Source organism: Mustela erminea, chromosome 2 (genome assembly GCF_009829155.1).
Source record: "Mustela erminea isolate mMusErm1 chromosome 2, mMusErm1.Pri, whole genome shotgun sequence".
Taxonomy (NCBI): Eukaryota; Metazoa; Chordata; class Mammalia; order Carnivora; family Mustelidae; genus Mustela; species Mustela erminea.
Genome location: NC_045615.1, coordinates 2,368,002 through 2,394,508, shown reverse-complemented (window position 1 = coordinate 2,394,508; position 26,507 = coordinate 2,368,002). Strand labels below are relative to the sequence as shown.

The 26,507-nt window shown below is 56.8% G+C and overlaps 4 protein-coding genes across 13 annotated transcripts in view; 2 read left to right on the top strand and 2 right to left on the bottom strand.

Moving 5' to 3' along the window:
- Positions 1-965, bottom strand: part of BMP1 (bone morphogenetic protein 1) — a 42,240-nt gene extending 41,275 nt beyond the window's left edge. For both annotated transcript variants that reach the window (XM_032332113.1, XM_032332115.1), the window contains exon 1: positions 606-965. In XM_032332113.1, the coding sequence (XP_032188004.1) occupies positions 606-759 (154 nt within the window). In that variant the 5' untranslated portion in view covers positions 760-965. The remainder of the gene's footprint in view (positions 1-605) is intronic.
- Positions 966-1,752: 787 nt separating this feature from the next.
- On the bottom strand, positions 1,753-4,520 carry SFTPC (surfactant protein C). 5 transcript variants are annotated; one of them, XM_032332120.1, is made up of 7 exons: positions 4,409-4,520; positions 3,518-3,676; positions 3,046-3,168; positions 2,688-2,798; positions 2,426-2,518; positions 2,163-2,310; positions 1,861-1,962 (listed from the first exon to the last, which is right to left on the bottom strand). In XM_032332120.1, exons 1-6 carry the CDS (start codon positions 4,448-4,450, stop codon positions 2,173-2,175), a joined length of 666 nt encoding a protein of 221 aa, XP_032188011.1. In that variant the 5' UTR covers positions 4,451-4,520; the 3' UTR covers positions 1,861-1,962; positions 2,163-2,172. The 5 variants fall into 5 exon arrangements, with proteins under 5 accessions (XP_032188013.1, XP_032188011.1, XP_032188012.1 ...); XM_032332121.1 differs by having other exon boundaries at positions 2,435-2,518; XM_032332124.1 differs by lacking the exon at positions 3,518-3,676 and having other exon boundaries at positions 4,409-4,479.
- A 335-nt stretch (positions 4,521-4,855) lies between these two features.
- On the top strand, positions 4,856-18,633 carry LGI3 (leucine rich repeat LGI family member 3). 4 transcript variants are annotated; one of them, XM_032332117.1, is made up of 10 exons: positions 8,335-8,413; positions 9,514-9,567; positions 10,759-10,839; positions 11,745-11,816; positions 12,537-12,608; positions 12,967-13,038; positions 13,132-13,203; positions 13,815-13,984; positions 14,143-14,307; positions 16,410-18,633. In XM_032332117.1, the coding sequence occupies exons 1-10, from the start codon at positions 8,400-8,402 to the stop codon at positions 17,225-17,227; spliced, it is 1,590 nt and encodes a 529-aa protein (XP_032188008.1). In that variant the 5' UTR covers positions 8,335-8,399; the 3' UTR covers positions 17,228-18,633. The 4 variants fall into 4 exon arrangements, with proteins under 4 accessions (XP_032188009.1, XP_032188010.1, XP_032188008.1 ...); XM_032332118.1 differs by lacking the exons at positions 8,335-8,413; positions 9,514-9,567 and adding an exon at positions 4,856-4,962; XM_032332119.1 differs by lacking the exon at positions 9,514-9,567 and having other exon boundaries at positions 8,326-8,413.
- A 3,453-nt stretch (positions 18,634-22,086) lies between these two features.
- REEP4 (receptor accessory protein 4) lies at positions 22,087-26,155 on the top strand. Of its 2 annotated transcripts, XM_032332112.1 has the most exons (8): positions 22,088-22,638; positions 23,440-23,512; positions 23,897-23,973; positions 24,068-24,188; positions 24,605-24,718; positions 25,109-25,244; positions 25,402-25,556; positions 25,659-25,819. In XM_032332112.1, the coding sequence occupies exons 1-8, from the start codon at positions 22,607-22,609 to the stop codon at positions 25,725-25,727; spliced, it is 777 nt and encodes a 258-aa protein (XP_032188003.1). In that variant the 5' UTR covers positions 22,088-22,606; the 3' UTR covers positions 25,728-25,819. The 2 variants fall into 2 exon arrangements, with proteins under 2 accessions (XP_032188002.1, XP_032188003.1); XM_032332111.1 differs by lacking the exon at positions 25,402-25,556 and having other exon boundaries at positions 22,087-22,638; positions 25,659-26,155.
- Positions 26,156-26,507: the final 352 nt, after the last annotated feature.

Genomic DNA, 26,507 nt, shown 5'->3' with positions numbered 1-26,507 from the left:
ACCCCAGGAGCATGACATCAGAGGATCCCTTGAAAAACTTTCTTCCTTCATTTGGGCTGGGTAGGGGGCCTCAGGAGACTTGCTCCTTGGAGATGCAGGCCTCCCGCACCGCCTGGGCAGACAGATGTGCCGGCTGGGGGGCAGCCCAGACAGGCTGGAAAACAGCAACGTCCTGGAGCCGGAGCTGGGGGAGAAGGGAAAAGTGCGCGCGTGTACACACACACACACACACACACACACACACACACACACACAGGAGTTTGGCCAGAAAAGTTTCCTGCAGTAGGAAAAGCCTCCTTGGCCGCAGGTTTCTCCCGGGACCCAAGGAGCTTTCCCCAGGAATCTTCTGGGAAGAGAAGGCAGCGACAGCAGCTTCCACAAATAGCAGCAAAACTTCAGTCCTAAAAGTCCCCCAAAGTTCCCCCTCCCTCTCTCCCTCTTTCTTTTGTTCCCCACTGCATTGCCAACCAGGCAGCTCCCGGCTTCCCACACTGGACTGTCCTCCCCCAACCCCGAACCCTAAGCAGCCCGCGCCTCCCCGCCGGGCCTGCCCGCGCTCCGGCCCCTGCGCCCCGCGGCCGGTCGGCAGGGTGGGGGGCGCCTACCCGCCTTGCAGGGGTCTTTGTAGTTGACGGGCTCCGAGTCGTCCTCCTCCCCCAGGTCATAGGTGTAGTCGGCCAAGTCCAGCGGCCGGCCCGGGCGCGGGAGCAGCAGCAGCCAGAGCAGCAGCGGCAGCGGCAGGCGGGCCACGCCAGGCATGCTGGAGGGCGCGGCGGCGGCGGCGGCGGTGGCGGCGGCGGGCGCGGTGGCGGCGGCGGCGGCGGGTCGCGCCCGGACGCGGGAGCCGGCGAGAGGGGAAGCGGAGGACTGGCGGCGAGGGGAGGGCGCTCCCCTCCGCTCGCCCGCGCGCTCCCTCCCTGCGCTGCCCCCCCTCGCGCGTCCCTACCTCTCCCCCTTCCCTGTCCTCGCCCCCCTCCTTCCTGTCTCCCGCCCCCTCTCCGGCCCGGCTCCTCGGCCCTCTCCCTGCGCCTCCAGCCTTCTCTGCTCCCTTCCCTTCTTTTCCTCTTTCCTTCTCTCCTCCCCACCCCCCCCCCCGTTTTAGGGAAATGAGCTCGCTGGAGGGCGGGTTTTCGCCGGGAGCTCGGCCCCCCTCGGGTCCGGGACCGCTCTCGGCCGGGCCGGGCCGTGCGCCAGCCGGGGGCGGGGACGGCGGGGAGCCGGCCCGCCCCGGGAGGGGGCTCGGGCGGCCCGGGGCGCGGGCCGGCGGGGCCGGGGAGGGGGCGCCGGGCCCCGGGGTGCCCGGCCGACGGCCGCTCCTGCGAAGTGCCCTCTAGCGGTGGCTCGTCCCGCGGGCGCCGGGCCCGAGCCCCGTCCCGGGCAGCGCGACACGCTGTCAGGTCGCTCCGCGGCTTCGGCGCGCCTCCGCCCCACGGTCTCCGACAGCGTTTCCCCGCCGGCGTCTGTCGATCTCTGCCTTTCTCGGACCCTCGCCCTCTCCCATCGCGGTCCCAGTCTCTCGAGTTCTGTAGGTCTCTGTCTCTGTCTTTCGTCCTCTCGGGAGACACCACTGGAGGGCGCCTAAAGCCCGTGGATTCCCTCGTCCCCTCGCCACTGCCCCCTGTCCCCCATCACGCCCTAACCTAGGGGGGAAGAGGGAAAGCCCCGTCGTTCCCCCAGGGACCTATCCGTCTCCTAACTGGCCCCGCCAAGAGCAGGACTGAGGGGGTGTGGGAGGATGGAAGAGGCGCATCCTTTGTTTTTTAGTCAGGCTGCTTTATTCTTTCGTGCTAGGAACCCCTTGGCCCTAGAAGCCGCATCTCCTCTGCCCGCTCCCACCTCTCCCCACAGCTCCCATTTCTCCAGCTCCAGGGTCTGTGGTGTGGGTAGGAGCAGCTTTCTGCCTCTCTGCAGAAGAGCCTTAGCGCATGGCTCTTTCCTCTTCACTTGGGGCTTCCACAGGTCCTAGGAAGCAAAGAAACCCTGTTTACTACGTCAGGGAGAGGACTGGGAGGGGGCCATCTATGACCCCCCACCCCCGGGCCCAGCTCCCTAGATGACCCAGCTCAGTGGATTCCCCAATTCCTGGTCAGCTGACATGTCAAGGTGGCGTCAGCCTTCCTGGGCCACTGCTGCTCGCAGCCCTGCAGGTCACACCTGCTCACCTGCGGAGTCCTAGATGTAGTAGAGGGGCACCTCGCCACATAGGGTGCTCACTGTGGTGCCCAGGAAGTCCAGGTCCCCAGGGGATGCTGAGCCAGCATTGTGGCCCTCTTCCTGGCCCAGCTTAGAGGTAGACACTGCAGGCTTGACCTGGGAAGAACACATGATTTGGAGCCCTGGACCCGAGTTTCTGTCTTGCTTGTGGCCCTTCTTGTGGGACCTCTGGCCTGTCAGGCCAACTTTCTGAGCCTCCTAAAAGTCTTACTTTCCTCACCAGTGAAGAGGGGGCGGTGCTGGAGTCAGAAGCCCCCAGGTGGTGAGGTTCAGCTGAGGCCAGCAGCTTGGCATCAGAGAAGAGCTGGGGAACAGGTAGGGAAGGTGCGGCACAGGTGAGTTTAGAGAAGGGCACACACCTGGCAGCCCCCCAGGAGTAGGACTTTACAGGTGACAAACAGCTGCCATCTCAAATGCTCCTCCCAGCACCCCTGGGAGGAGGACAACCCCCTCCTCCTCACCAACACACCTACCTGGAAGTTCTGGAACTTTCTAGTGAGAGCCTCAAGACTTGGGATGTTTTCCAGAGCCATCTTCATGATGTAGCAACAGGTTCCCGGGGCTGGCTTATAGGCAATCAGGAGCTGAACACAGGAACCCCAGAGTGCATTCAGGAAGGCTCTGCCTTGCTCACTCCCTAACCCTGATCCGGGGCCCTCTCCCTCTAGGTTAGGCCCCAGAGGGAGACCTGTTGGAATCTGGGGCTCAGCCTGGGAAGGAAAGGGCTAGGGGCTGCGGAGAGATGGATGCGCATGTAGTGGCACAGCTGTGTGGTCTAGCAGTCTTGTCATAGGGCCACCTCCCCAGGGTCAGGGGCTCAGGGATACCCACCCGCTGATAGTCATACACTACGATGCCGGTGGAGCCAATGGAGAAGGTGGCAGTGGTGCCCGCACGCTCCTGCAGGGCCAGGCGCTGCTGGGCTTCCGGCCCCCCAAGGCTCATCTCTAGGACCTGGGGGAGGGCACAGGGTGGCCTGGTATTTCTCTTTCTCCACTCATCCCTTTGGTCCCCATGTCCGCCCTCAGCCCTCTTTACTAAAATGCAATCCCTTCTTTGCTGAAAGCCCAGACAGGTTGGGTGGGACCAGATGCTAGAAGGAACAGGCTGCCAGGCCAGCAACAGGCCTGGTGGAAAAGCCAAAGCCAGGGTTGCCACCCTGTTCCTGCTTCTGTTCTTTCTTGAGGCACCCCTTACCTCATCCACTCCATCCCCCTCGAACAGTTCACTCTGCCCAGCCCACCCAGCCCCCCTTTTTGGCGGGTCCTCTACCCACTGCCTACCCCATTCTGGGTCTGCTCACCATCTCAGTGTGTTTCTGGCTCATGTGAAGACCCATTAGCAGAGCCCCTACAATCACCACGACCACAAGGACTATCACCACCACTATGATGAGAAGGCGCTTGAGACTTGAAGGGAAGCAGGGGAGGCCGAAACGGCCCTGGGGGGCTGCCGAGTAGTCCTGACATGGTGGGACAGGGAAAGAGACAGGTATGAGGTCATGAAGAGGGTGCCTCTTTTCCCTGCACAAGCTAGACACCCTCCCACACCGTGACACCAATGCTACGGATGTGCAGAGGAGGGCTGGGATCAGAGAAGGCTTCTTGGAGGAAGTGGCCTGGATTCCAACAGAAATGCTTAGATGTGAAGTCTAGCACCAGTCTCATCTCTTGCTGTTTCCTCTGTACCCCGGCACCCCAGCCATCCCCATCCCTCTGCGTTCCCCAGAACAATTCCCCCAATCTGCTCTGTTTCAGGAAGGATCATCTCAGTGTGGGGAGGATCTGACCATGGGGTGTGCTCTCTCACACCTCCCTGCCTTTACACATACTACCCCTTCTTCCTGCAGTGCCTGCCTTCTCCACCTAGTGAGCTCCTACCTATTCTGAGGCCAGCTCAAATGTCATTTTCTCTGTGAAGCTTCCTGTGACTCCCCGCATAGTGGCTGCTTACACAGTGCCCTCTGCAGCCCTTTCCACTGACCACTGGGGTGGCTCTTGGCCCCTCATGCTGGAATGACTGGTTGCCATGTCCCTCTCCCCAAGGAACTCTCCCTTAGTGGTTGGTGTCCCTGACTTGACTTAGCATGGTCCTCGTTAACTCAATGAATGAAGCAAGGTGAAGAGACCAGCTCGAAGAGCTTGGATGAGGCAGAGCCCGGCTCACACACATGTCCCCACATGGTCATACTCACCGGCGGGTTCTCAATCAAGACCTCCTTGCTGCCCACATCCATCTTGCTGCAGGCACCTTACCCTCTCATCTCCCAAGTGCAGCTAGGGTCTTATATGTGCTGGTAGGGAGAGCCAACAGAGGTGAAGGATCCGGCCCCCTTCTGCCAGCCAAGCCCTTGACTTTGAAGCCTGTTTGTTCCTGGCCCTCCAGGACTGAGGTCCCGATAAGCCAGCTGCAAGAGCCCCTGAGGGCCCTTGGCCCTGGCACATGAGTCCTCTTGGCTTCAGCCAGAGCAGAGCTGGGTGAGCTGAGCAAACTTGCCCTTGGGCAATCTGCGCCTCTCACCGTAGGTGTCTTCCTGGCGTTGGCCGCCTTTCTTGCTGGCACCTGCCCCTGCAGTCTGTGGCTTTCCCTGGTCCTTTGCCAGGTTGAACCTCTCAGGCAGCCAGGGGTCTGACCCAGTGCGGAGTCCACTACACTTCCTAGCAGAATTTCCCCTGTCACAGGGATGAGAGTCATGAAGGGGAGTAAAGACACAGTGCCTGCAGACCCAGGAGGCCCTGCTGGAAGCAGGTGGGTGCTTTGGCATCAGTGTGGGGGTTCGCATGTGGCCATTTCTCGAAGAGCCTCACATTTTCACTTCAAGTATGCCACCTGCCTGGTCTCTTCCCACATATCTGGTATCTATCTCCCTTGCTGGTAGCCATTCTTTTCCTAATTCTGAAAACTCCGTCCCCTCTGGCTATACATTTTTACCTACTACTGTGTGGTTTTTCAGTCTTTGCTATGGGCCCGTTTGTAAGCTAAAGGCCTTTCCCACATGCTTTTTTTCATATTTATTTTAGGCTGAATTTATCCCCAGGCCATACGCTGTTGTTTTTCCAGTCTTCTTGTGGGCTATCTTTCTCATCTGTACCACCTCCTCTTCTGGGCTGGGAACAGTCTGCTCTGTTCGGGAAGGATCATCTCAGTGTGGGGAAAATCCGACCATGAGCTCTGTAAATTTAGCGGCTCATCTGGGGGCTCTGTTCACCGGGATGTGCTCGATGACCAGAGCATCTACATCTAAGCCCTCAAGTTCAGCATTACTCGCTGCATTTTTAAGCCGGTGCAGCAAAAATTCAGCACTCTTTTGAGGCCACTGGTCCTTTGTCCAGCCCACCGTTTGGCCCTGGGCACACCTACCAGCTCCACTGTTACGATGATGGAATGGCCTGCATTGCTTCTGAAAGTGACTCCTTCAGATACTTGGTGGCTTTGGGGATGTACATGCCCTTGATGACCGGCGCAGTTTTGAGTGTTCTTAAAATGAACGTGAAGATTTGAACCTCATGATGTGAATGACTTTGGTAGGTTTTCTGCATCAAGTAAACAGTGAACTATTTTCAGAGATCAAGCGGAAGGCTTTTGATAGCAGATTCCACACTTGACACTTCTCTTTTGTGCCCAGAGAGCCCAGCACAGGGCTGGGTGTGATGACTGATGGGGTCCCAATCTCTTTGTTCCTTTTTTTTTTTTAAGATTTTATTTATTTATTTGACAGACACAGAGAGAGAGAGAACACAAGCAGAGGGAGAAGCAGGCTTCCTGCTGAGCAGGGAGCCTGATGCGGGCCTGGATCCCAGGACCCTCAGATCACAACCTGAGCCAAAGGCAGACGCTTAACTGACTGAACCCCCCAGGTACCCACCAATCTCTTCATTCTTAAATCTCACCTGTTTGGTGCCACCTATAACTCTATCCCTCTAGGCTCCTCTTTTTAAACGCTTTGACCCTAAATTTCCCTCAAGAATACTCCTCCCCCCATGCGATGCCCCTTCTGGACCTTCCCCGCCCCTTCCAGCTCTTTCACCTGCCTCCTCAAAGCCGCGTCTATTGCTTTATTGTACTAAACCAAATCGACCCATGGCTGCATCCCTTCTCTTGCGTTCTCCTCCACTTGCTGGGCCGGGTGGTCTCTACAGTGCCTTTTCCCTTAGAACTTTCTAAGTGTCTAAGTCAGCGGCCCACCCTCACTCCTCTGGTTCCTGCTATTTTACTTCCAGCACTTCACCCCAGTTCCCGTCCCTGGCCTGGGGGCTCCCTCGCACCTTGGTCCTGCCCTTCTGTCAGGAGCTAGCCCCCAGCTCTCCAGACCTGGCGAGTTGCCCCGTCCCCATGAGGACCTCCTCTCCAGCAGGAGGGCCTTCAGCCTCCAGGTTGCACAACAGCATGACATCTGAGCTGAGAGTGTCTGAGAAGCTCAGGGAAGGAGAGAGGGGAGGGAAGGGAATGTTTGCTCCCACCACCCTCCTCACCCCCCACCCCACACCAACTGTGTCTTTAAATATTTGCCCAAACCTCTAGCAGCAAGTGTCCTAGGAACAGTGTGTGTTGGTGGCAGGGGGGGGGGGGTGCGGGGGGGGGGTGGGGGACGGTGGCGGTGTCTGGGGAGGAGGGGGAGGCGTCTTCCTCTCAAATGTGCAAATGTGTGCAGGTGCCAGATGTAGGAGACAGCTGCCTGCGGTGCCCACCCCTGCCCACCCCCAGCGCCCCTCTCCCGCCCCTGGGTTGTCCTGGCAACACTGGGATTGATTGGCTGACTCCCATGCACTGGGCCTGAGCCAGGTGGGCAGCAGGCCAGTGGGAGAGCCAAGGAGGACTGCAAGCATCTCGGGGTCCCTGCGGGCATCTCGGGGGGCCGCAGGGTCCAGCTGTGGGATTTGTCCTGATCAGGCATCGCGTGGAGGGCTTGCGGTCATCAGCTGGGGCTGAGAAAGGAGTCTCTCTTAGAGAGACGCCTCTGTTCTCCTCACAGGTCCTCAGTCTCCCCTGCAGGCTGCCCTTAGGCTGTAATTCTCACAACCTTTATGGTTTTTCTTTTTCTGTTTTTTTCCCTTCACTTGCTTTTGCCTGTTTGGAGGTTGGGGAAGGAAGGTTGCCCTCCAGTTTCATAATGGGAGTTCAGATGCTAGCACCTACCCCTCTGACACTGACCCAGTAGAGGTCTTTCTCTGGAAGCAAGGAGGGAGGGACCTTTAGCTGGGAGCTGTCCCCCCACTCGCCCTCCCCCCACCCCAGTTCTCTGCTCTGCTGCAGACTTCTCACATGTTGGCATTTACTTAGGCCTCTTCTCCCTCCTGGAAATCCCACCCTCAATGCCTCTCCACCTCTCTGAGTGCCATCAAGCTCCGAAGGCCAGGGAAGGGTCAATGGTCTCTGCTCTGCCACCTTGCTGACCCAGGCTGCCACGCACCCCCATCCCCAAATCTCCAGGCCTCCTGCTGCCCTTTCCCCTGCCACTTAGACCTCACTGCTGTTCTCATCAGCAATGCGGGAGCTTCTCATTGCCCTATCTTCCTTGGGGACTGGCCCTGAGACCATGGTTTCCTGAGGCTTCTTTGTACCTTCTGCAGGGCACAGAGCATGCGCACAGCCAGCATGTCATTATATGCAAGGATAAGATGGCCAGCAAGCGTGAAGGGGCTCCAGGGGACCGGTTGATAGTTCATTTCTTCTGCATATGGAACTCTTGATGCTTCACTAGCCAGCTCTGCGACCCTGAACGAATCCATCTTTCTGCCTTTCCTTTAGTGTGTTGGGCTGTGAAATGGGACTAGTCCCCCTGTCCTGTCCCCTTCTCCAAGCTGTTGTGAGGATCCAATGACATCATCAATCCAATCGTCATGATTAACATCATCTATTTCATCCCCCAAACAGCTCTTCTCCCTAGCTGAGAATAGGGCAAAGTCTTCACCTTTCTGTCTGTCTCTGGTCTAAATTCCTCTGGGAGAACTGTGGGTGATGGAGAGCCCTAAGGTAGCCACCCCTCCTATGTGGACCTCCTCTTTTTCCCCTTCCAGCTCCCCTGCTGCAGTGGCTGGGACAAGAATCACTCCGCCCTTTGTGCGCTGGGCAGAGCTGTGCCAGGGACGGGCGGGGACGGCTGCCCAGCTGCCCAGGCCTCCCTCCCCACCCCCATTGCTTGTTGTCCCACAAGCTGGCATGCGGAGGGCTGCACGGGCAGCTGGATGGGCAGTGGCAAGTGAGCATCAAAGGGACAGGGCATCCCTGGTTGAGAGAACATGGGCAGACGTAAGCTCTGACCAAAGAAGTCCCTGCTGACAGAGGCTGGGCACAGCTGGGGACACATCTTAAACCCAGCGATCTCAGTTTCCTAGCCTGCTATGGAAAGAACACCAGACGGGCAGCCCATTCACCTGACTTCCAGGCTCCCCTGACCCTGTGTGAACTTTCAGCACAATCAGTCCCACACAGAGAGCCCCAGGGAAGTAACACGGAGGAGAGCAGCAGTTCTCAAACATTTTGGTTTCAGGACCCCTTAACATTCTTTTTTTTTAAGATTTTATTTATTTATTTATTTGACAGACAGAGATCACAAGTAAGCAGAGAGGCAGGCAGAGAGAGAGAGAAGAGGAAGCAGGCTCCCCGCAGAGCAGAGAGCCCGATGTGGGGCTCGATCCCAGAACCCTGGGACCATGACCTGAGCCAAAGGCAGAGGCTTTAACCCACTGAGCCACCCAGGAGCCCCAGGACCCCTTAACATTCTTAAAAAAATTGGGGACCCCCAAGATCTTCTGTTTATGTGGGTTATATCTATTGATATTTACTATATTGATATTTACTGAGAAATTTAAAAGTATTAATCAATTAGTGAAAATTGCAATAATAACCCCATTCTGTTTTAACATATGTAACATAAATCTTAAAAATGATTTTACAAAGCAAAAAAAATTAGAGATTATAGTGTCATTGTTTTACATTTTTGCATATCTCTTTATTTTTTTCAAGATTTATTTATTTAGAAAGAGAGAGAACATGAGCGGAGGGAGGGACAGAGGGAGAGTAAGAGACTCCTCTAGTAGACTACCTCCTATGTGCTGTGCCCCACGCTGGGCTCTATCCCAGGACCCTGAAATCATGACTTGAGCCAAAATCAAGAGTCTTTGGCTACTCAGTGGACTGAGCTGCCCAGGTACCCCTTGCAAATCTCTTTAATTGCTGGCTTAGTTGAAGATACATGGTGTAGCCTCTGGAAAACTCCCGCGTACTTTTGTGAGAGTATGAAAGTTTAAAAAGTTAAATTAAGTTTTAACATTCTTAGGACAATTATTTTGATGTCAGTGACTCTCCGGAAGATTCTCCTGGACTCCCTGGACCACGCTTTGGAAAGCCCTGGTACAGAAGTATGACTCTGAACTTTGGAGTTGGGGCAGAGTGGGTTGAAATCTCTGTTCTGTCCCTTTCCTCTGGTACCACCAGCCTCACTTCTCTTATCTGTAAAAGGGGATTAGTATCATCTACCTTAAAAGGTTGGAAGGATTAAGCACGCAGAGTACACAACACACAGTAGATGTGACACCAAGCTGGTCTGCTTTCCTCTTAGTTTGGGCCTCTGTTTCCTCATTTGTGACAAAGAGCTGGCCTGGGAAACATCCAGGGCTCAACCCAGCTTCAACAGTCTGTGGTTGGGTAGGGAGAGCTGTTCCAGAATTCCACACACTCCCACTCGGACTCAGTGACAAACATTTCCCTTTTCAGCTCCCAGAGACACAAAGGCACATTCTGTTCACTGGCTCGTGGAAACACATGTGAACACAGCTACACACACATGTGGCTTAACACACTCATGAACTCTTGTTTAGAGGATATGTCCCCTGAGGGTCACGGCAGATAGACACACAGAGGCACGGGGATCCACAATGCAGCAATGCCCCCACGAGGGGATAGGCGCCTTACGTGCAAGTGCCCGTGCAGAGGCAGAGGCAGAGGCGCACACGTGCACAGTCATGCCAGCAGACGATGCTCTTGCACACCTCGCACACCTGCACTCGCGAGTGTCTCTCTGGGCGCTGGACGTGCAAGCAGACGCCGGCCCCGAGACGTCGCAACCACTCCTTTCTTCGGCTACTCCCAGCACGGGACTCCCCGCGCCACCGCGCCCCACCCCGGCCCGCCCTGCGCGCGCCCCCGCCGCAGCCCGCGTCCGCCCCCGCCGGTCAGCCCTAGCTCGGCTCCGGGCCCGCGCAGCTCTCCTTGCCGGCTCGCGAGAACGAGCAGGGGTGGGGACGGAACCGGCGCCCGAGGGCCGGAGGAGTCCGCTTTCCGCAGCGGGCAGCCGGGCTCCTAGCTGCGGCAGCGGCGGCCGGCGGCGGTGGCCGGGAGGTGGCAGCCCGTGCTGGGTGGCGGAGAGCCGCGGGGCGGGGGCTGCGGCCGGTGGCCCGCGAGAGAGCTTGCAGGCAGCATGGCGGGGTTGCGGGCCAGGCGGGGCTCCCGGCTCCGGCTGCTGGCGCTGTCCACGCTCGGCTTCTGCCTGATGCTGCAAGTCAGTGCCAAGAGGCCCCCTAAGACGCCCCCCTGCCCGCCCAGCTGCTCCTGCACCAGGGACACCGCCTTCTGCGTGGACTCTAAGGCCGTGCCCAGGAACCTGCCCTCCGAGGTCATCTCTCTGTGAGTGTCCTGCCCTGGCTCAGGAGGTGGGGGAGCGGAGAAAGGGAGCAAGGCAAGAGCCTTCTGACAGTGGATAGGGAAAACCCCTGCTCCCCCTGCACAAAGTGTGGGGAGCAGGAGGACTCCAGGGGTCCTTAGGACTGGAGATTCAAGGCACCAGCCCTGCGGGGAGTTCTGTAGTCATGCAGGCTCAGCAGCCATGGCTGGGGAAAACAGGAGTTTAGGGCCAAGAATGAATCATCACCAGCATCAGCATCAATGAGACCTACTGTGTGCTCTGGACACGGGGGGGGGGGGGGGGGGTTGTTTACAAGAGCATGTGGTCCCCTGCCTGTGATGTCACTCCGAGGGCAGAAAGGCTTTTTGTAGGGGGAGGGAGGGTGGAAGCAGGGGGAGGGGTGGAAGGGACATACACCCACACAGTGCCCTGGCACGGGACCACCGCCTTGCATTGGTCTTCCATCCACTCTGGACTGGGCCAGCCAGCCTGTCCCTTGCAGTAAGTGGCCTCAGGGACCAGATGGGCTGTGTGGTCCTTGAGAGCAGGAGGCTAACCACCCCCCACGCCCCATTCCAGTGCCCCATCCCTCAACAGCACCTAGCACACGGTGGGCATTTGGATGATCTTGAAGGTCTGGGTAATGGAACCTTCTTTTTGGCTGAAGGGGAAGCTCAGCCTGGGTTCACTGGTGCTCAGGGAGGCCGTAGGGGAGGATAGCCATGAAGAAAGGCAATGAGTTTCTGAAGGGAAAAGAAAGATAGTCCCAGGTAGGGTGCCCAGGCTGGTGAAATGGGGAGTGTCCAGGGTAAGAGTGTGGAGAAGCAGTGCCCTGTTCACCTTGGGTGCCCTTCTACCCCCAGTCCCTGCGTAGTCCCCACAGTACTGACTCCAGTGTCCCCTGCAGGACGCTGGTGAATGCCGCCTTCTCAGAGATCCAGGATGGAGCCTTTTCCCACCTGCCCCTGCTGCAGTTCCTGTAAGGACGCTGGACCTTGGGGAAGGGCGGGTACGGGGTGGGGCAGTGGAAGGGGAAAGATCCTGGGCTGGGGAGAGGAGAACAAGTACAGGCAGCCATTGCAGGTTAAGAGGTAGGTGTCCCTTAAAATTCTGCTGGTAAGGAAAGCCACAAAAGGTGGAGCAGCATAGTCAGGAAGGGTGCGGGGAACAGTAGTGGGGAGAAGGAAGGTGGGGGGTGCTTGTGAAAACCAGCAGTGGATATTTGGGGCCCAATGAGGAATGGACTTGCCCCCTCTGGAGACCAAAGGAACCGGGTGCAGTAGCTGGGTTGGTGCCAGAAGATGGACACTGCAGGGGACAGGGCTCATCTTAGAGACAGTTGACCCCGGGCACCAGGATCTGAAGAAGGAGCTGGGGGTCAAAAGGGAAGGATGTGGGAGGGTGCGGAATTTTAACAAGGGCTGTTCCTGTTTGAAGCCCCAGTCGCAGGAGAGAGTGCTTGTGAGTTACCCCAGCTCCTTTTCAACATGGGCTACCCTCAAGCTCAATACCAGTCTGACAGGGAGTGAGTGAGCTGGGGTGAGGGTGGAGACAGAGGATGGACACAGACACAGAGATAGAGAGACACACTGGGGAAGGACCCCGGGACTGTGAGGAAGCCCCAGGGTGTGGTGGCAGTCTGGGGGCTGGCATAGCGGGCACACCCTTGGAAGCTCTAATCCGCTCTCTGTCTCTCCAGGTTACTCAACTCCAACAAGTTTACTCTGATTGGAGACAACGCCTTCACAGGACTGTCACACCTGCAGTACCTGTGTGTGTCAAGGAGTGGGGGAAACGGGAACCAGAAAGGAGGAGGGAGCCCCAGCCTGGGTGGGCTGAGAGGGCAGCTTGGATGAGGAAGGCTGGGGGCAATGGAGAGGGAGAGCCCTTGAGTCCTCTGACTGCTGGACTCAAGCAGAAGGTCATTTCATCCATCCCTCTGCCTAAACCACCCTGTTCAGATGCCCTGTCACCACAGTCACCACCACAGTCTTCATTCCTGTCACCAGAATCAGAATGGAAGCCTGCCTTAGGACCACGGGCAGGAATCTAGCTGGGGCGGAGAGAAGTAGCTGATTGGGGGTCTGGGATACTGAGTGGCATCTACAACAAATTCTCATTGTCTCCAGCTTCATTGAGAACAACGACATCTGGGCACTATCCAAGTTTACCTTCAGAGGACTCAAGTCTTTGACACACCTGTGAGTACATCACGGACACACACACGGGACCAAAGCCTCGCATCTCCTGTGGTCTTTGGCCTCAGTTAGGTGACCCAGGGGTCTCTCTTGCAGATCGCTGGCCAACAATAACTTGCAGACACTGCCTCGAGACATCTTTCGGCCCCTGGATATCCTTAGTGACTTGTAAGTCTGAGCCCTACCACTTTCGACAATGGCACAGAGGGGCACGTCCCTGGAGAGAGGGGCATGCGAGCTAGAATTGGGAAGATCATAAGTTCTTGAGAGCCTGGGAGGGCTTGGGTTTGGGGATGTCTCCTGGAAGGTTACGTGGATACACACTGTGTATGTATATGCTTCTTAAACATGCACTTTTAAAACATATGTTTGATTTGATCATACATTAATGCCCTATTGTATAGCCACAATAATCAGTCAGTATTTACACAAGAAAAAAAGCAACAACCCGGGATTGTGGAAGGTCTGAAGGAACTGAGATGCGACATAGTGGTGCAGGTTACACACTGCAAAAGGGCACCTCACCCAGGAGGCCAGCAAGGACTGAAACTCAGCCCTGGCTCCGCTGGCCAAACCCATGTCCATGGGGGTGCATCTAGCCCAAGGGGTACTTCTCTCTAATCTGTGCAAAGATGCCATGTGAGCAGCGAGCGGCAAGCTTGATTATACCCACTTGCAAAAGCCCAGAGAGCCCCCGGGTGGGAGATGTGGGGGCGGGGGAGCAGAGCCACTGGGAGCCTGCTCCTCTCTGTGTTCCCTCTGTCACCCTCGCGATCCAGGGACCTGCGGGGCAACTCGCTCAACTGTGACTGCAAGGTCAAGTGGCTTGTGGAGTGGCTGGCGCACACCAACACCACTGTGGCTCCCATTTACTGTGCCAGCCCGCCCCGCTTCCAGGAGCACAAGGTGCAGGACTTGCCACTGCGAGAGTTTGACTGCATTACCACCGGTAGGAGGTGCCCCCCTCCCCCCACCGCAGGTCTCCCCGGGGTGCTCACAGGCACTGCCAGAAGCAACCCCAGCCTCCACCATCCTGGTCCAGCAGCACTTAACCCCCAACAAGCTCTTAGCCTTCTTCTTCCCACCGCTCACCTCTCATCCCTACAGATTTCGTGCTGTACCAGACCCTGTCCTTCCCAGCGGTGTCAGCCGAGCCCTTCCTTTACTCCAGCGACCTCTACTTGGCTCTGGCCCAGCCAGGTGCCAGCGCTTGCACTGTCCTCAAGTGGGACTATGTGGAACGGCAGCTTCGAGATTATGATAGAATACCAGGTACCTACCCCCAGCTGGCTTTGGTGGCCCACATTTAAAGGGGTGGAGAGGCGCTGGGCTCCATTGTTCCTCTTCACTGAATACCTACAGGTAGAGGCATAGATGAGACATGGTCTCTGCTCATAATAACTTTCCAGTCTTTGGGGAGAGGCCAATACATACACAGATAACATCCATATAATAGGTGGGTATGAGGAAGGAGATATGAATATGATGTTCTAGGACCACAAAGGAGAAGTGTACCCTGGGCAATCAAGGAGGGCTTCCTGGTGGAGGGGATGCCTGACTTGAGCCTTGAAGGGTGAAGAAAAGTCAGAGGTGATGCCCAAGTGCCTGGCTTGAGTAACTGGTTGGTTCCAGTGAACGAAGAAGGAGATAGGAGTGGCTAGTGAGCTCAGTTTGGGATCCACTGAATTTGAGCTGAGTCTAGAAGGCTGAGGGAGACTTAGCTCAGAGAAAAAATGTGGCAAGGGTATTCTGGCAGCAAGAACAGTATGAGCAAATTCAAGAAGGTGTGCAACAGCTTAGTGCATCAGTGCGTGCATGTGTAAACCATAAGGAGCTCATGTGACTACAGCATAAGTTTCAAGGTGGAAAGAGGCAGATGAAACCCAAGAGACATGAGGACCAGGTCACGGACAGGTTTTGAGCAGAGTGTATGAAACAAACCACCTGGTATTTTAGAACAGTTTCTCTGTATGCCGTGTGGAGAGTGGCTTGGCATGGGGCAAGACATGTGGGCACACCGTTAGGGGGATAGGCAGGAGTTTGGACTGGGGCAACAGGAGTGGGGATGGAGAGAGAGAGATTTAGGATGGAGGAGTGAACTGACACAAGAGGAAACAAAATTTAAATTACCCTGTATCTCTGAAGGAATCTGAAGTCTTTATAAAAAAAGAAACCCTTCCCCCAAAAGAAGGATCCGGGGCCAGATGGTCTCCCTGGTAAATTCTAGAAAATGTTTACAGAAGGAATAACAGCAATCCTACACAAACTATATTAGAAAGCAGAAGGGAAGGGCTGACAGGACTTGGGACTGATTGCTGTGGGTGAGTGAGGGACAGGGAGGTGTTGGGGATGGCTCCAGGCTTCTGGAGGCGGCAACTGGGTGGAGCCACGGATGGAAATTGAGAACATAGAGGAGGAAGAGCAGGAACAGGTTTGAGGGTAGATGTGTGCCCAGTCATGGCCAGCTGGATTTTGAGGTGCTCTTGGGTATGTGGGCATGGATGGTCTGAACTTGGGAGCTGGGGAGTCATGAATATCTGGGCAGGTGGAACAAGGCTGTCGAAGGGATTTGCGGTGACTGCCAGAGGCCTGGGGTTCAGCATGGGCTTTCTTGGGGGGGGGGAGGGATGGGGAGGAGGAGGGTGCATAAAGCCCCGCTGGGAAGGAGGAGACTTGATAAACAGAGACACAAGGACAGGTGAAGAGTGTGGCCCTGTGTGCTTCACGTGCTTGAGAAGAGGTCAGATCGATCTGGTTGTTGAACAGAAGGAGGTTCGTGCAGACATCCTCGTACCTAACAGCCCTTGCAAAAGTGGGAATTCTTAGGATAATGTGTTTTCGTACACAACTATCCAAACATCAAAGTGTCATGGTATGACCTTGGCTCTATGACCTGGCTGTGGATGGGCTCAGTCTCTTCCTCCTTCCACTGCCTGGCATCTGGCCAGCCAGGGAACTTTGGGTGTCACTTAGACTTTGAGCCTGCTCCTGTCAATGTTAAATGGGCAAAATAACAGGATCCATTTCTGATGATCAGTTGTTCACACTCAGCCCAGGGGCTTCACACAACAAACATTCCATAATCAATGTTATAGGTAAACACCCGGTCAATATGTAGGGACACCTGTTTTGTGCTCCATGTCAGCTGATGTTTTAACCCTGGGGGCAAGAGTGGAGGGAGAGTGATGCTGAGAGACACATGATCAGCTGGGAAAAGCGGGTGAAGTTCGGTGGGAGGGCCACTGTCCCCGAGAGCCAGGGTTCTGGGCCAGGGTCGGAGGGGAGTGATCCCCCTCTTCCAACGGCATGGCATGGGGTGGGGGCCTGCAGGGCTGCCTGACCCTGCCTGAGGCTGCTTCTCTCCCTCCCCGCAGCCCCTTCTGCCGTGCACTGCAAGCCAATGGTGGTGGACAGCCAGCTGTACATGGTTGTGGCCCAGCTGTTTGGGGGCTCTTATATTTACCACTGGGACCCCAACACCACACGCTTCACCAAGCTGCAGGACATCGACCCACAGCGCGTGCGCAAGCCCAACGACCTCGAGGCTTTCCGCATTGATGGTGACTGGTACTTTGCCGTGGCTGACAGCTCCAAGGCGGGCGCCACCAGCCTCTACCGCTGGCACCAGAACGGCTTCTATTCCCACCAGGCCCTGCATGCCTGGCACCGTGACACTGACCTGGAGTTCGTGGACGGCGAGGGCAAGCCACGGTTGATTGTATCTAGCAGCTCCCAGGCGCCTGTCATCTACCAGTGGAGTCGCACCCAGAAGCAGTTTGTGGCCCAGGGCGAGGTGACCCAGGTGCCCGACGCCCAGGCCGTGAAACACTTCCGTGCCGGTCGCGACAGCTACCTGTGTCTCAGCCGCTATATCGGCGACTCCAAGATCCTGCGCTGGGAGGGCACCCGCTTCTCTGAAGTGCAGGCGCTGCCTTCCAGGGGCTCCCTGGCCATGCAGCCCTTCCTGGTGGGCGGCCGCCGCTACCTGGCGCTGGGGAGTGACTTCTCCTTCACGCAGATCTACCAGTGGGACGAGGGGCGCCAGAAGTTCGTGCGGTTCCAGGAGCTGGCTGTGCAGGCCCCTCGGGCCTTCTGCTACATGCCTGCTGGTGACGCCCAGCTGCTCCTGGCCCCCAGCTTCAAGGGACAGACGCTCGTGTACCGACACATCGTGGTGGATCTCAGTGCCTAGAGGGAGCCCGGCTTCTGGGGTCTGGGTGGCTGCGGGAGGCTGAAGAGAAGTCTCTCTGTGAGCAGCACGTGTGCCTGCACATGTGAAGACACGTGTAACCAACCTGCGTACACGGCCTCATGGACACGCCCCACCCCCGCGTCCCCCCTCCCACCCCCACCCATGAGCATGGATACACACTGTGGGTGGGCCCAGGGGAGCCACTCACCATAGTTGTCATCAGCATGGAGACCTGGAGATGTGCCAGGCAACTCAGAAGCCCTGTGCCCTCTCCTGTGTGGACATTGGTAGCCCCAAGACTCTGTCCCCCTTGATCTGCTGCTTTCTCTGGGCTCTGGCCCCAGGGGAGGGGCATGGGGGAGCAGAACCACCCGTCCCATTTTTCAGCTTAGCTTTCCTACTCTGGTCTTCCCTGTTGGTGCTCCGGGGCTCTGTTTACCTGCTCACATCCGTACTGCAGCCTGGGGCCGCAGCCTCCATGCTGCGGGCCTCAGTCCCCTGCGCTATGCTCCTTTGGCATGCACACGCAGACGCTGATGGACACCCTCAGTTTACACACACGCGCCTGCTAATTCTCCCACTTCTGTGTGCACACATGCAGATGCAGGGCGGCCTAAAGAGGCTCCCCTTCATCAACTTGGCTCTCTTCTTGGAGGAGGCACATGGTCCCTGCAATCCTCAGCTCACTCATCCCTCATGTGCCCACCCTGTAGCTGATAAGGACGGGAATAGTGGTGCCAGGCTCTGGGCACCAGCTTGATCTGGGGGTTTTGCCCCTCTGCCCAAATCAATAACAAAGCAGACCCTGAGCTCTTCTTAGGGTTCTCTCTGTTCTCCCTGGAGTTTCCTGCTCTGATCTTGAATCCAGCTCACCTGGGGATGGGAAACCACCCAGATAAAAGCGTTTCAGCTTTTCTTCACTGTGGCTGCCCCAGCTTTCTGACCACCCCCTGGTTGAACCCCACCTTTGGGATGTGGACCTTGAGCTGTGTAGGCTCTGTAAGGTGGGTCCCAACGCTGGCCCGAGCCAGGGCCCCCGGCAAGCACCCTAGCCAACTGGGCCAGTGCCAAGAGTGGAGGAGGGCTAGAGAGCATCCTGGGGATCCCAGGACCTCTCCAATCCACAGAGGCAGGCCCCAGGAGCATTGTGTCTTAGTGTGAGCTGAGGGGTGGAGGGGGGTGAGGGTCCGTAGAGGCAGGACCTGGGAGCCAAGCTTCTGCTGCCCTCTGCTGTAGGCTGGGAATAGGCAGCTCGGAGCTGCAAGGCCGGCGGAGAAGGCATGGGGTGAGGTGGGCAGAATTCCCTGTGCCCAGACTCTGTGAGGGCCCACTGATGGTGGACGCCCAGGGGCACTTGGGGGCAATGTCGTGACTTCACTGCTGCAAATAAAAATGTCCCACCCCATTGTTGGCTCTCACGTGTCCAATGGCTACTGTTGGAGGTGGCTGTTTCTCTCAGAACAGAGCCAGGGCTGTGTTCTCTGTCCCTACTGTCTTCAGGGGGCAGTAGCCTTCAGACCCCCCTCTTCCTTGCTCTCTTTCAGAGGAGCAAGTGGGCACCCCACAGTCAGCTGGTGCTGGGGTCAGGAATTCATGATGATGATGACATTCAAATGTGGATCAAGTGTGACTAGTCTCTACCACCTGGGGCTGACTCATGGCCCAAGTGTTTCTTCCTGGAGATCACAGACTTGGGGCCCATGGAGACTGGAGTCTGTCCTTCCATCAGGTCAACTCCAACTAACAAGGCCAAAGACAAGCTCAGCAGTCCCTCTCCATTCTGTTCCATTGCATCCAGCTCTTGCCTGAGGTGGGAGTTTTCAAGCAAGTGCGCTGATTTCCCTGGCCCTGGGTTTCTCCTCTGTCAAGTAGATACTAAAACTTAGTCTGTCAGTTCTTGATCCTGCCACTTAGCGGCAAGGGCAGCCTCAACATGTCATTGAGCCCATTTGTATCTCTGTTTTTATCATCGATGAAATGTGGATAATCAAAATACCTGGCTGACAGAGTTAGTATGAGATCTAGATGCATGAAATATATGATACATTCATACCTGGAAAGCCGTTGGAATAGTCTGTCTGACACAGCACTGTGACTTGTCTTTAGAACTCTAGTCTTTAGGACTCTAGGAGATGCAGAAGGGGCTCAGAGAAGGGTGCTTGCTGGGAAAGGAGGAGGTTGATCTTTGGGGAGAACTCTGTCTGCAGACTAGGGCTCCTCACCCATCAGTCTCAGAGCCCCTGGCCCTCTGTCTCTCCTCTAGTGTCAGGTGCACCCCCAAGCTTGCCCCTGAGCACCCCCTCACTATGGGGAACCTCATGGGTGCTGTGTCTGGGCTTCCACCTCTTCAAACCACGTTCATGTGCTCTTGGCTTAGCAGATGTCCCTCAGGCCCCCCAGCCACACTATCCTGGGAATTCCTGTCCTGCTTCTTCAAATGGGAAATGGACCCTCATGCTGGGCCAGGAAGAAGTTGCCGGGGGAAGTAGGTTGAGTGTCCCAGACACGTTGGTACTCTGTTGCCAGGTAAAAAGATAAACATTTTGTCACTCCCCCGGGACTCCCTCCAGGGTGGGAGACCCTACTTCCCTTGAGTGCCCAGCTTTCTGTACATGGGGAATGCGGCCTGATGTATGCCTGCCTGGCCACCTGCCCTGGGGGTCATCAGCGTGTCCAGAGAGTTGCCTAGCAACCCAGGGTAGCTGGGTGACTGTGTCAACATCTCACGACCAAAGGCCATGAGAAACAGAGTCCACTCACTCTACACCCCTCAGCTGCACACCCCTCCATGTTGAGTCCTGCTCTCAGGAGCAGACCTCTGCTGTCCCTTAGATTCCCTAAGCGCAGAGTCTCCATGTGAGAGACATTCCCTGTGGGGATGGTCTTTTTTTTTTTTTTTTAAAGATTTTATTTTTTATTTGACAGACAGAGATCACAAGTAGGCAGAGAAGCAGGCAGGGAGAGAGAAGGGGAATAGACTCCCTGCTGAGCAGAGAGCCAGATGCAGGGCTTGATCTCAGGACCCTGGGATCCCAGGACCCTGGGATCATGACCTGAGCCTGAAGGCAGAGGCTTTAACCCACTGAGCCACCCAGGAGCACCCCGTGGAGATGGTCTTAAAGAGGGCCCAGGAGAGCTCTTCGCCAGCAAGTGGGGGTAGGTGCTGGGGTCAGGTGACTCTGGAAGGCAGCCAGGGAGGAGGTGGCTGTGCAGCAGGTACTAAAGGACCAGAGGTGCACACACACACCCCGTCAGCCCAAGCACACTCACCTCCTGAGGATCCGGGCTTCCTTCCCTCTTCTGCAACCCCCTGCTCCTCCTGAGCTGTCCCCCAGGAGTCAGTCACATCTTTCTGCTCCCAGGAGACAAGGAATGTGTCTCCTCAATTAAGCTCAACATTCATCTCGATCACATTGTTTGGGCCTAGAGATGGGTGGTGGGACTTTGGCCCTTGCAGTCTCTTGTTTTTCCAACATAAGGTAGGAGTGAGGCCTAGTGTGAGGGGATGGTTAGATGGGAAGAGGGAGGCCTCAGGGCAGTTTCTCCTGTGGGTCGGTTTCACTGCTAGCTCTCACACCCAACACCACCAATAAAATGGATGATAGTAATTAAGACTACATCATTACCTGGTGTTTATTTATTCCCAGGAAGCCTCCTTTCCCTGGCCCCCATCATTACCTATGCCATCCTTTCCATAGATGATGGGTGTTAACTATGGCTCTAATAAAAATTAATAACTGTTCAAGTTTCCCATCCGCATGGCTCAGGGTAACTCTGCTGTCTCCTTCACCTCAGCCCTGTGAAACAGAGGGGGTGGCTGCCCAGGGTGGAGAGGTATGGTCCCTATTGTCAGAGGGAGGATCGGGGCACTATGCAGAAGAGAGAACAAAGAATGCAATCCTAGTATAAAGTTCTAGAAGCAACAAAGCTTGCCTTCTCCTTCAAGCCTCCCACTTTCTTTCCCTTATACCCCTGCCCCTAGAGGAGCTTCTCTGTTTCCTCTCCCCTTCCTGGGCTGTGCTCAGAAGACTGATCAAGTGGAGCATTCACTCATCATCCAGTAACAAATGCCACAGAGGGAACCTATTTCCTAAATGGTAAAAAAAAAAAAGGTTGGAGGGGATCTTCATAAGGGTCAAGACCTTGCACACAAAAATTAGCTACAAAGTGGCAATTGTTGATATGATTCAGCTCTCAGGGATGTTTGTGTTCTTGACTCACAAGGGATAGAACTTCAAATTTCTGGTGAAAAAGGCATGGGTGGGGGAGTGGGGGCAGGGGGCTCTGTCCGGAATCTCTCAAATCATCATGGTCAGCCCACCCAAATAGGTGGGCTCTAGAGAGGTATCCCAGAGAGAAGTCAACTCCTGAAACCCACTCTTCAGGGTGACTCCGGGGAGAGGGCAGGGGGTGGGGCGCGGTGATGAGTCCCTCAGATTCCCTCTCCTACTTCTTCTCGCTTTCGTCCTAGGTCAACTCAGTGTCTTCGGGGCGCTTAAGCATCTCCTGACCCAGGGCTGCAAGACCTGGATCTGTTGGCGCTCAGCCAAGCCTCCTCCCACTTGTCCGTGAGCTTGGAAGTGGGGCACTGCACCCATCCCATGCCTTTTCCCATTTTACAGAAGGGAAAGACAAGGCAAAAAGGGGAAGCCAGGGAAGAGCCGGGAGAACTCTGGACTCCAGGTTTCCTTCGTTTCCTTTTCCCCACCTTTTTTGCTGCCGTTTCCCACCCCCTAATCTTTCCAATTAGGGCGCCGCTCACCTACTGGGCCTCATCCACGAGTAGGAGGCGCATTGCCCCTTTAAGGGGGCAGGCCGCTGGCTTCCTTGACCTTGCCCCGCCCCCTCCGGAGCCTCACTGCGCCTGCGCTAAGCGCCGGAGCCCTGGGGTTGGGCAGAACCTAGTTCCGTGCAACTTTCAAGTGAGTTGCAAACTCCGCCCCGAGGCCGCTACCCGTGGCAGGGCCCGCTGAGACCGCGGGGACCCGAACGAGCGAAGGCCGTGACCGCCACCCGCGGCCCGGGACCCGCAGCAGCGCCACGGCGGGAGCCGAACACCTGGTTCCCCGCAGCAGGAAGTGCGGGGCTGAGCCGTAACTGCCCCAGGAGCGCCGCGGGGCGAAAGAACGCACCCGCCCTTACCGACTCCCAAGTCGGTTCCTCCGAGCCCCGGCCTCCTCGCTTCAGCCCACGGGTCTCCCCACTCTTCAGGCTCCGCGCACTGCTGAGTGAGGGGGTGGCGGGTTCACCTCTGCCAAGGGGCAGCCCGAGCGCCCCTCTGGTTCCTGCACTTCCACTAATTACCCCATCCCAGCCCCGCGTGAGCGTCCCTCTGGTCATCTTCTTGCGGAGGTTCCCCCTTCGTGCCGAGGCTGCAGGATGGTGTCCTGGATACTCTGTCGCCTGGTGGTGTGAGTATGGCTGCTTTCAGACTTCCTCTATCCCCAGGAGCCAGACCGCTCCTGAGGTGGAAGATTGATGGGAACCTCTGGTGGGAGAGGGGGCACAGCGCCCTCAACTCTCACCACAAGGGTTAACGGACCTGCGGGCACGCACGTGCCACCCGGCACCCTCGCATGTCCTCCATCCCCAAAGTCTCCTTGGCTCCTGGCGACCCCTCCCGCAGTCACACACACTGCAGACAGGGCTGTGGGACCGAGGCCCTCACAGCGGACTGGCAGCCCCTTAGCAAACGCAAAGTGTTGTGGCACCTTGTGGGTGGAGATTCCAGGTGCCTGCTTCCCATCTGAGCAGTCACATGACTCATTGCCCTGGCCTCTACCTCCCCACTCTGTCCTCCTCTCACCTTTTAGTATTCCAGCACCTGGCTCCTATATTCCTGCCTGCATCCTGGCAGTGCCAGGTCTGGTGGCTCTGGGCCTGATTGCATGCCCATGGGAGGGGACGGCCTGGTGCTCTCACCAGCTCTGAAGCCTGCCTCCCACCCACCTGTGTGTGGCTATGTGTGCTCCCACTCCATCATGCACCCATAGGGCACCCGTGCAGGCCTGGGCAGGCTTGGGGTGTTTGTAAACAGCAGGGTGGGGAGGTGGCCTTCAGGGCACTGACTCAGGCACAGGTTGTGCAAGCCAAGCAGGAAGAACGGGGTAGGCCCTTGCCACTGCACACCTATGAGGGAGGTGGCCATCTGGTGGGGGGCAGGAGGACATGATGGCCCTCATCCTCTCACTCATTTTTACCGGCTCTTCTAGGTTGGTGTTTGGGATGCTGTACCCAGCGTATGCTTCCTACAAGGCTGTGAAGACCAAAAACATTCGTGAATATGTGAGTGTGGTTGTGGGCAGGAGGGTTTGGTGTAGACTGGGTGGGATGACAGCCTTAGGGGTATGGTAGGACTTGGCAAGGTGGGGAGGTTCGGAACTGGCCTCCCTTTCTTCCAGGGGCATAAGCAGGTGGGATAGCCTGAGCAGAGTGGGTGCAGTTGGACGGCAGGCTGTTGAGGATGCCTGTGCAGGATCATGTGGGTGAAGCTTCTGGGGGGGTTGGGCAGAGAGACGGGTGGGAGTTTCTCAGAGACAGCTCTCTGGGGCTGGCCAGGAGCCGGGAGAATGCAGCAGCACAGGCTCTCTGGAATCTCGGGTCAGCTTGGGATAGGGGAGTTGGCTGTGCGGGCTCAGCTATTGGCCTCTGACCGCCACCCACCCCCAGGTCCGGTGGATGATGTACTGGATAGTCTTTGCACTGTTCATGGCGGTGGAGACCTTCACGGACATCTTTATTTCCTGGTATGCATGCAAAAGGTCTATGGGCAGTGGGGAGTTGAAAGGCCACTCTCAGCCTGGACCCCTGGCTGACCGTGCCCACCCTTCCCTTTGACAGGTTCCCTTTCTACTATGAGATCAAGATGGCCTTTGTACTGTGGCTGTTGTCACCTTACACTAGAGGGGCCAGCTTGCTTTACCGCAAGTTTGTCCACCCGTCCTTGTCCCGTCATGAGAAGGTACTTCATGGGAGTTGAGTAGGGAAACATAGGGGTGGGTATGAAAAAGAGGGCCCTAGACTTGGGGTTCCGGATACTAGGTGATAATCTGGGTTCTAATCTGGGTCCTGCTGCCGTTGAGCTGTTGACGTAAACTAGTCTTCTTTTTCTCATGATAATCAAAGGCAAGCACATGGGAATGACCATTCGAGGCTGTGAAACACCAGCTTGGAGTTGTTTTGGGGATGGTGGGAGGAGGCTGTGTGTGGTCACTCACAGAGGTGTGGAAATGGGTGGGTGGGGAGCTCTTGGTGTGGCTGCAGGGGCCCTGGTGGGTGGGGATGGGCAGGGAGACACAGTGCGCAGCAGAGGAGTGACTCAACTGTCCAGCTGAGTTCACCTGTCCCAACTGCCCCCCCCTTTCCTGTCTTCCACAGGAGATTGACACCTGTATTGTGCAGGCCAAGGAGCGCAGCTACGAGACGGTGCTCAGCTTTGGGAAACGGGGCCTCAACATTGCTGCTTCAGCCGCTGTGCAGGCTGCCACCAAGGTGCCCTGGGCCCCAGCCCTCCAGCAGCACCCCCACCCCCAGTGCCTTTTGGAGGGGTCCAGCTCTCTGTCAGGGAGCCAAGAGAGAGCACCTGACCATACCAGGGAACAGGGTGAGGGGTGACAGGTGGGGTGTTGGCAGGAGGACGAGCTGGAAGTTCAGACTTCTCCTGGCTGGGACAGTGACCATGAGTGCTTGTTCCTGCTCTCTGGACCTTCATTTCCTGTTGGTGTTGCAAAGGCATGGGGCTAGAAGGTTACTGAGCTCCTTTCAGTTCCTTGGCCTGGGCCCCTTCACCTCCCTGAGCAGCTGTGCTGGCTCAGACCCCTTTCTGTTAGGATCCCCAACCCCATCCCTCCAGGTGACATGGTGGCTCCCCGTCCCCTGCAGAGTCAGGGTGCACTGGCTGGAAGGCTGCGGAGCTTCTCCATGCAGGACCTGCGCTCCATCCCCGATGACCCTGCTCCCACCTACCAGGATCCCCTCTACCTGGAGGACCAAGTCCCTTGCCACAGGCCACCCATCGGTGAGTGGGAGAGCGATCTGGAGCTGTTTGTTCTCAGGGGGCTGATGCTTCCATGCAAGCCATGGCTTCCCCAGGGGTTCGAAGAAGGCCCTGGCTTGGCCTTACCACTATGGAAATGCCCAGCTTTGCCTCCCCGGCCTCCCCCTCCTCAATACAGGGTACCGGGCAGGGGGCCTGCAGGACAGTGACACCGATGATGAATGTTGGTCAGATACCGAGGTAGTCCCCCAGCCACCTGCCCGGCCCCGAGAGAGACCTCTGAGCCGCAGCCAAAGCCTGCGTGTGGTCAAGAGGAAGCCGCCGGTGCGGGAGGTCAGTGGCAAGGGAGGCATGAGGGAAGTGGGAGGGAGGTGTGCTACCCAGGTACCCAGGGCCTAGACCTTCTCAGGTCGTACCTGCTCCCTCCCCACCCAGGGTACCACCTCGCGCTCCCTGAAGGTTCGGACAAGGAAGAAGACCATCTCTTCGGACATGAACAGCTAGGGTCTGTGGAGCCTGGTCCAGTCTTACCTCTCCTGCCTTATGAGGCTCTGGGGGCCGTTTGGAGGAGACCTCTGGTGGCACGTCTGATCTGTCTAAGGCAGCTGCTCAGGCTCTGTCCTCCTGGCTCCCACGCTGCTGGGACCATGCACGGGGCTATACCTGTAATGTACCAAAGTGGGCTGTGCCCAGGATTCTATTTATTGCCTTTTTCCTCCTTCTCCCCTCCTGGGTGTGTGGGACCAGAGCCCTTCCCAAACCTCTGCAAGTGAAACCAAAAGTCCACCCAGCCGTGTTCATTCCTTCCTGTCCTTCAAAGTACTTGACAGCCTCCTCCAAGGCCCTGTGTGTGTGTGTCCTGGTTGTGTGTCTTGTGTTGCTGAATGTGGTCAGGTTTATGCACGTTTTGGTAAATAAACACATAAAAGTGTTCTGCGTGTCCTGGTTTGTATTCCTGGTGCTCACAATACACATTATTAGACAGCCTGCTATAGGCCAGTCCCAGTCCTAGGATGGATGAAAGGACAGACAGACTGCTAGAAGGGCCCAGTCTCCTGGGGGAGGGAACCATTGATGTATAGTTGTGATGTGATGTGGCGAGTACTGTCACCAGAGGCTCTTGGAGACCTCTGAGAACACAGATGGGGGAGTGGGGTAGGAGGGAGGACACCCCTGAGACAGTTCAGAGCCTAAGACTAGAGTCAGAAGGAGATGGAGTTGGACCTTGATGGGAAGTAGAAGCCAGTGGGAACAGAGGTGTGGAGGGAACACGGGCAGCACAGT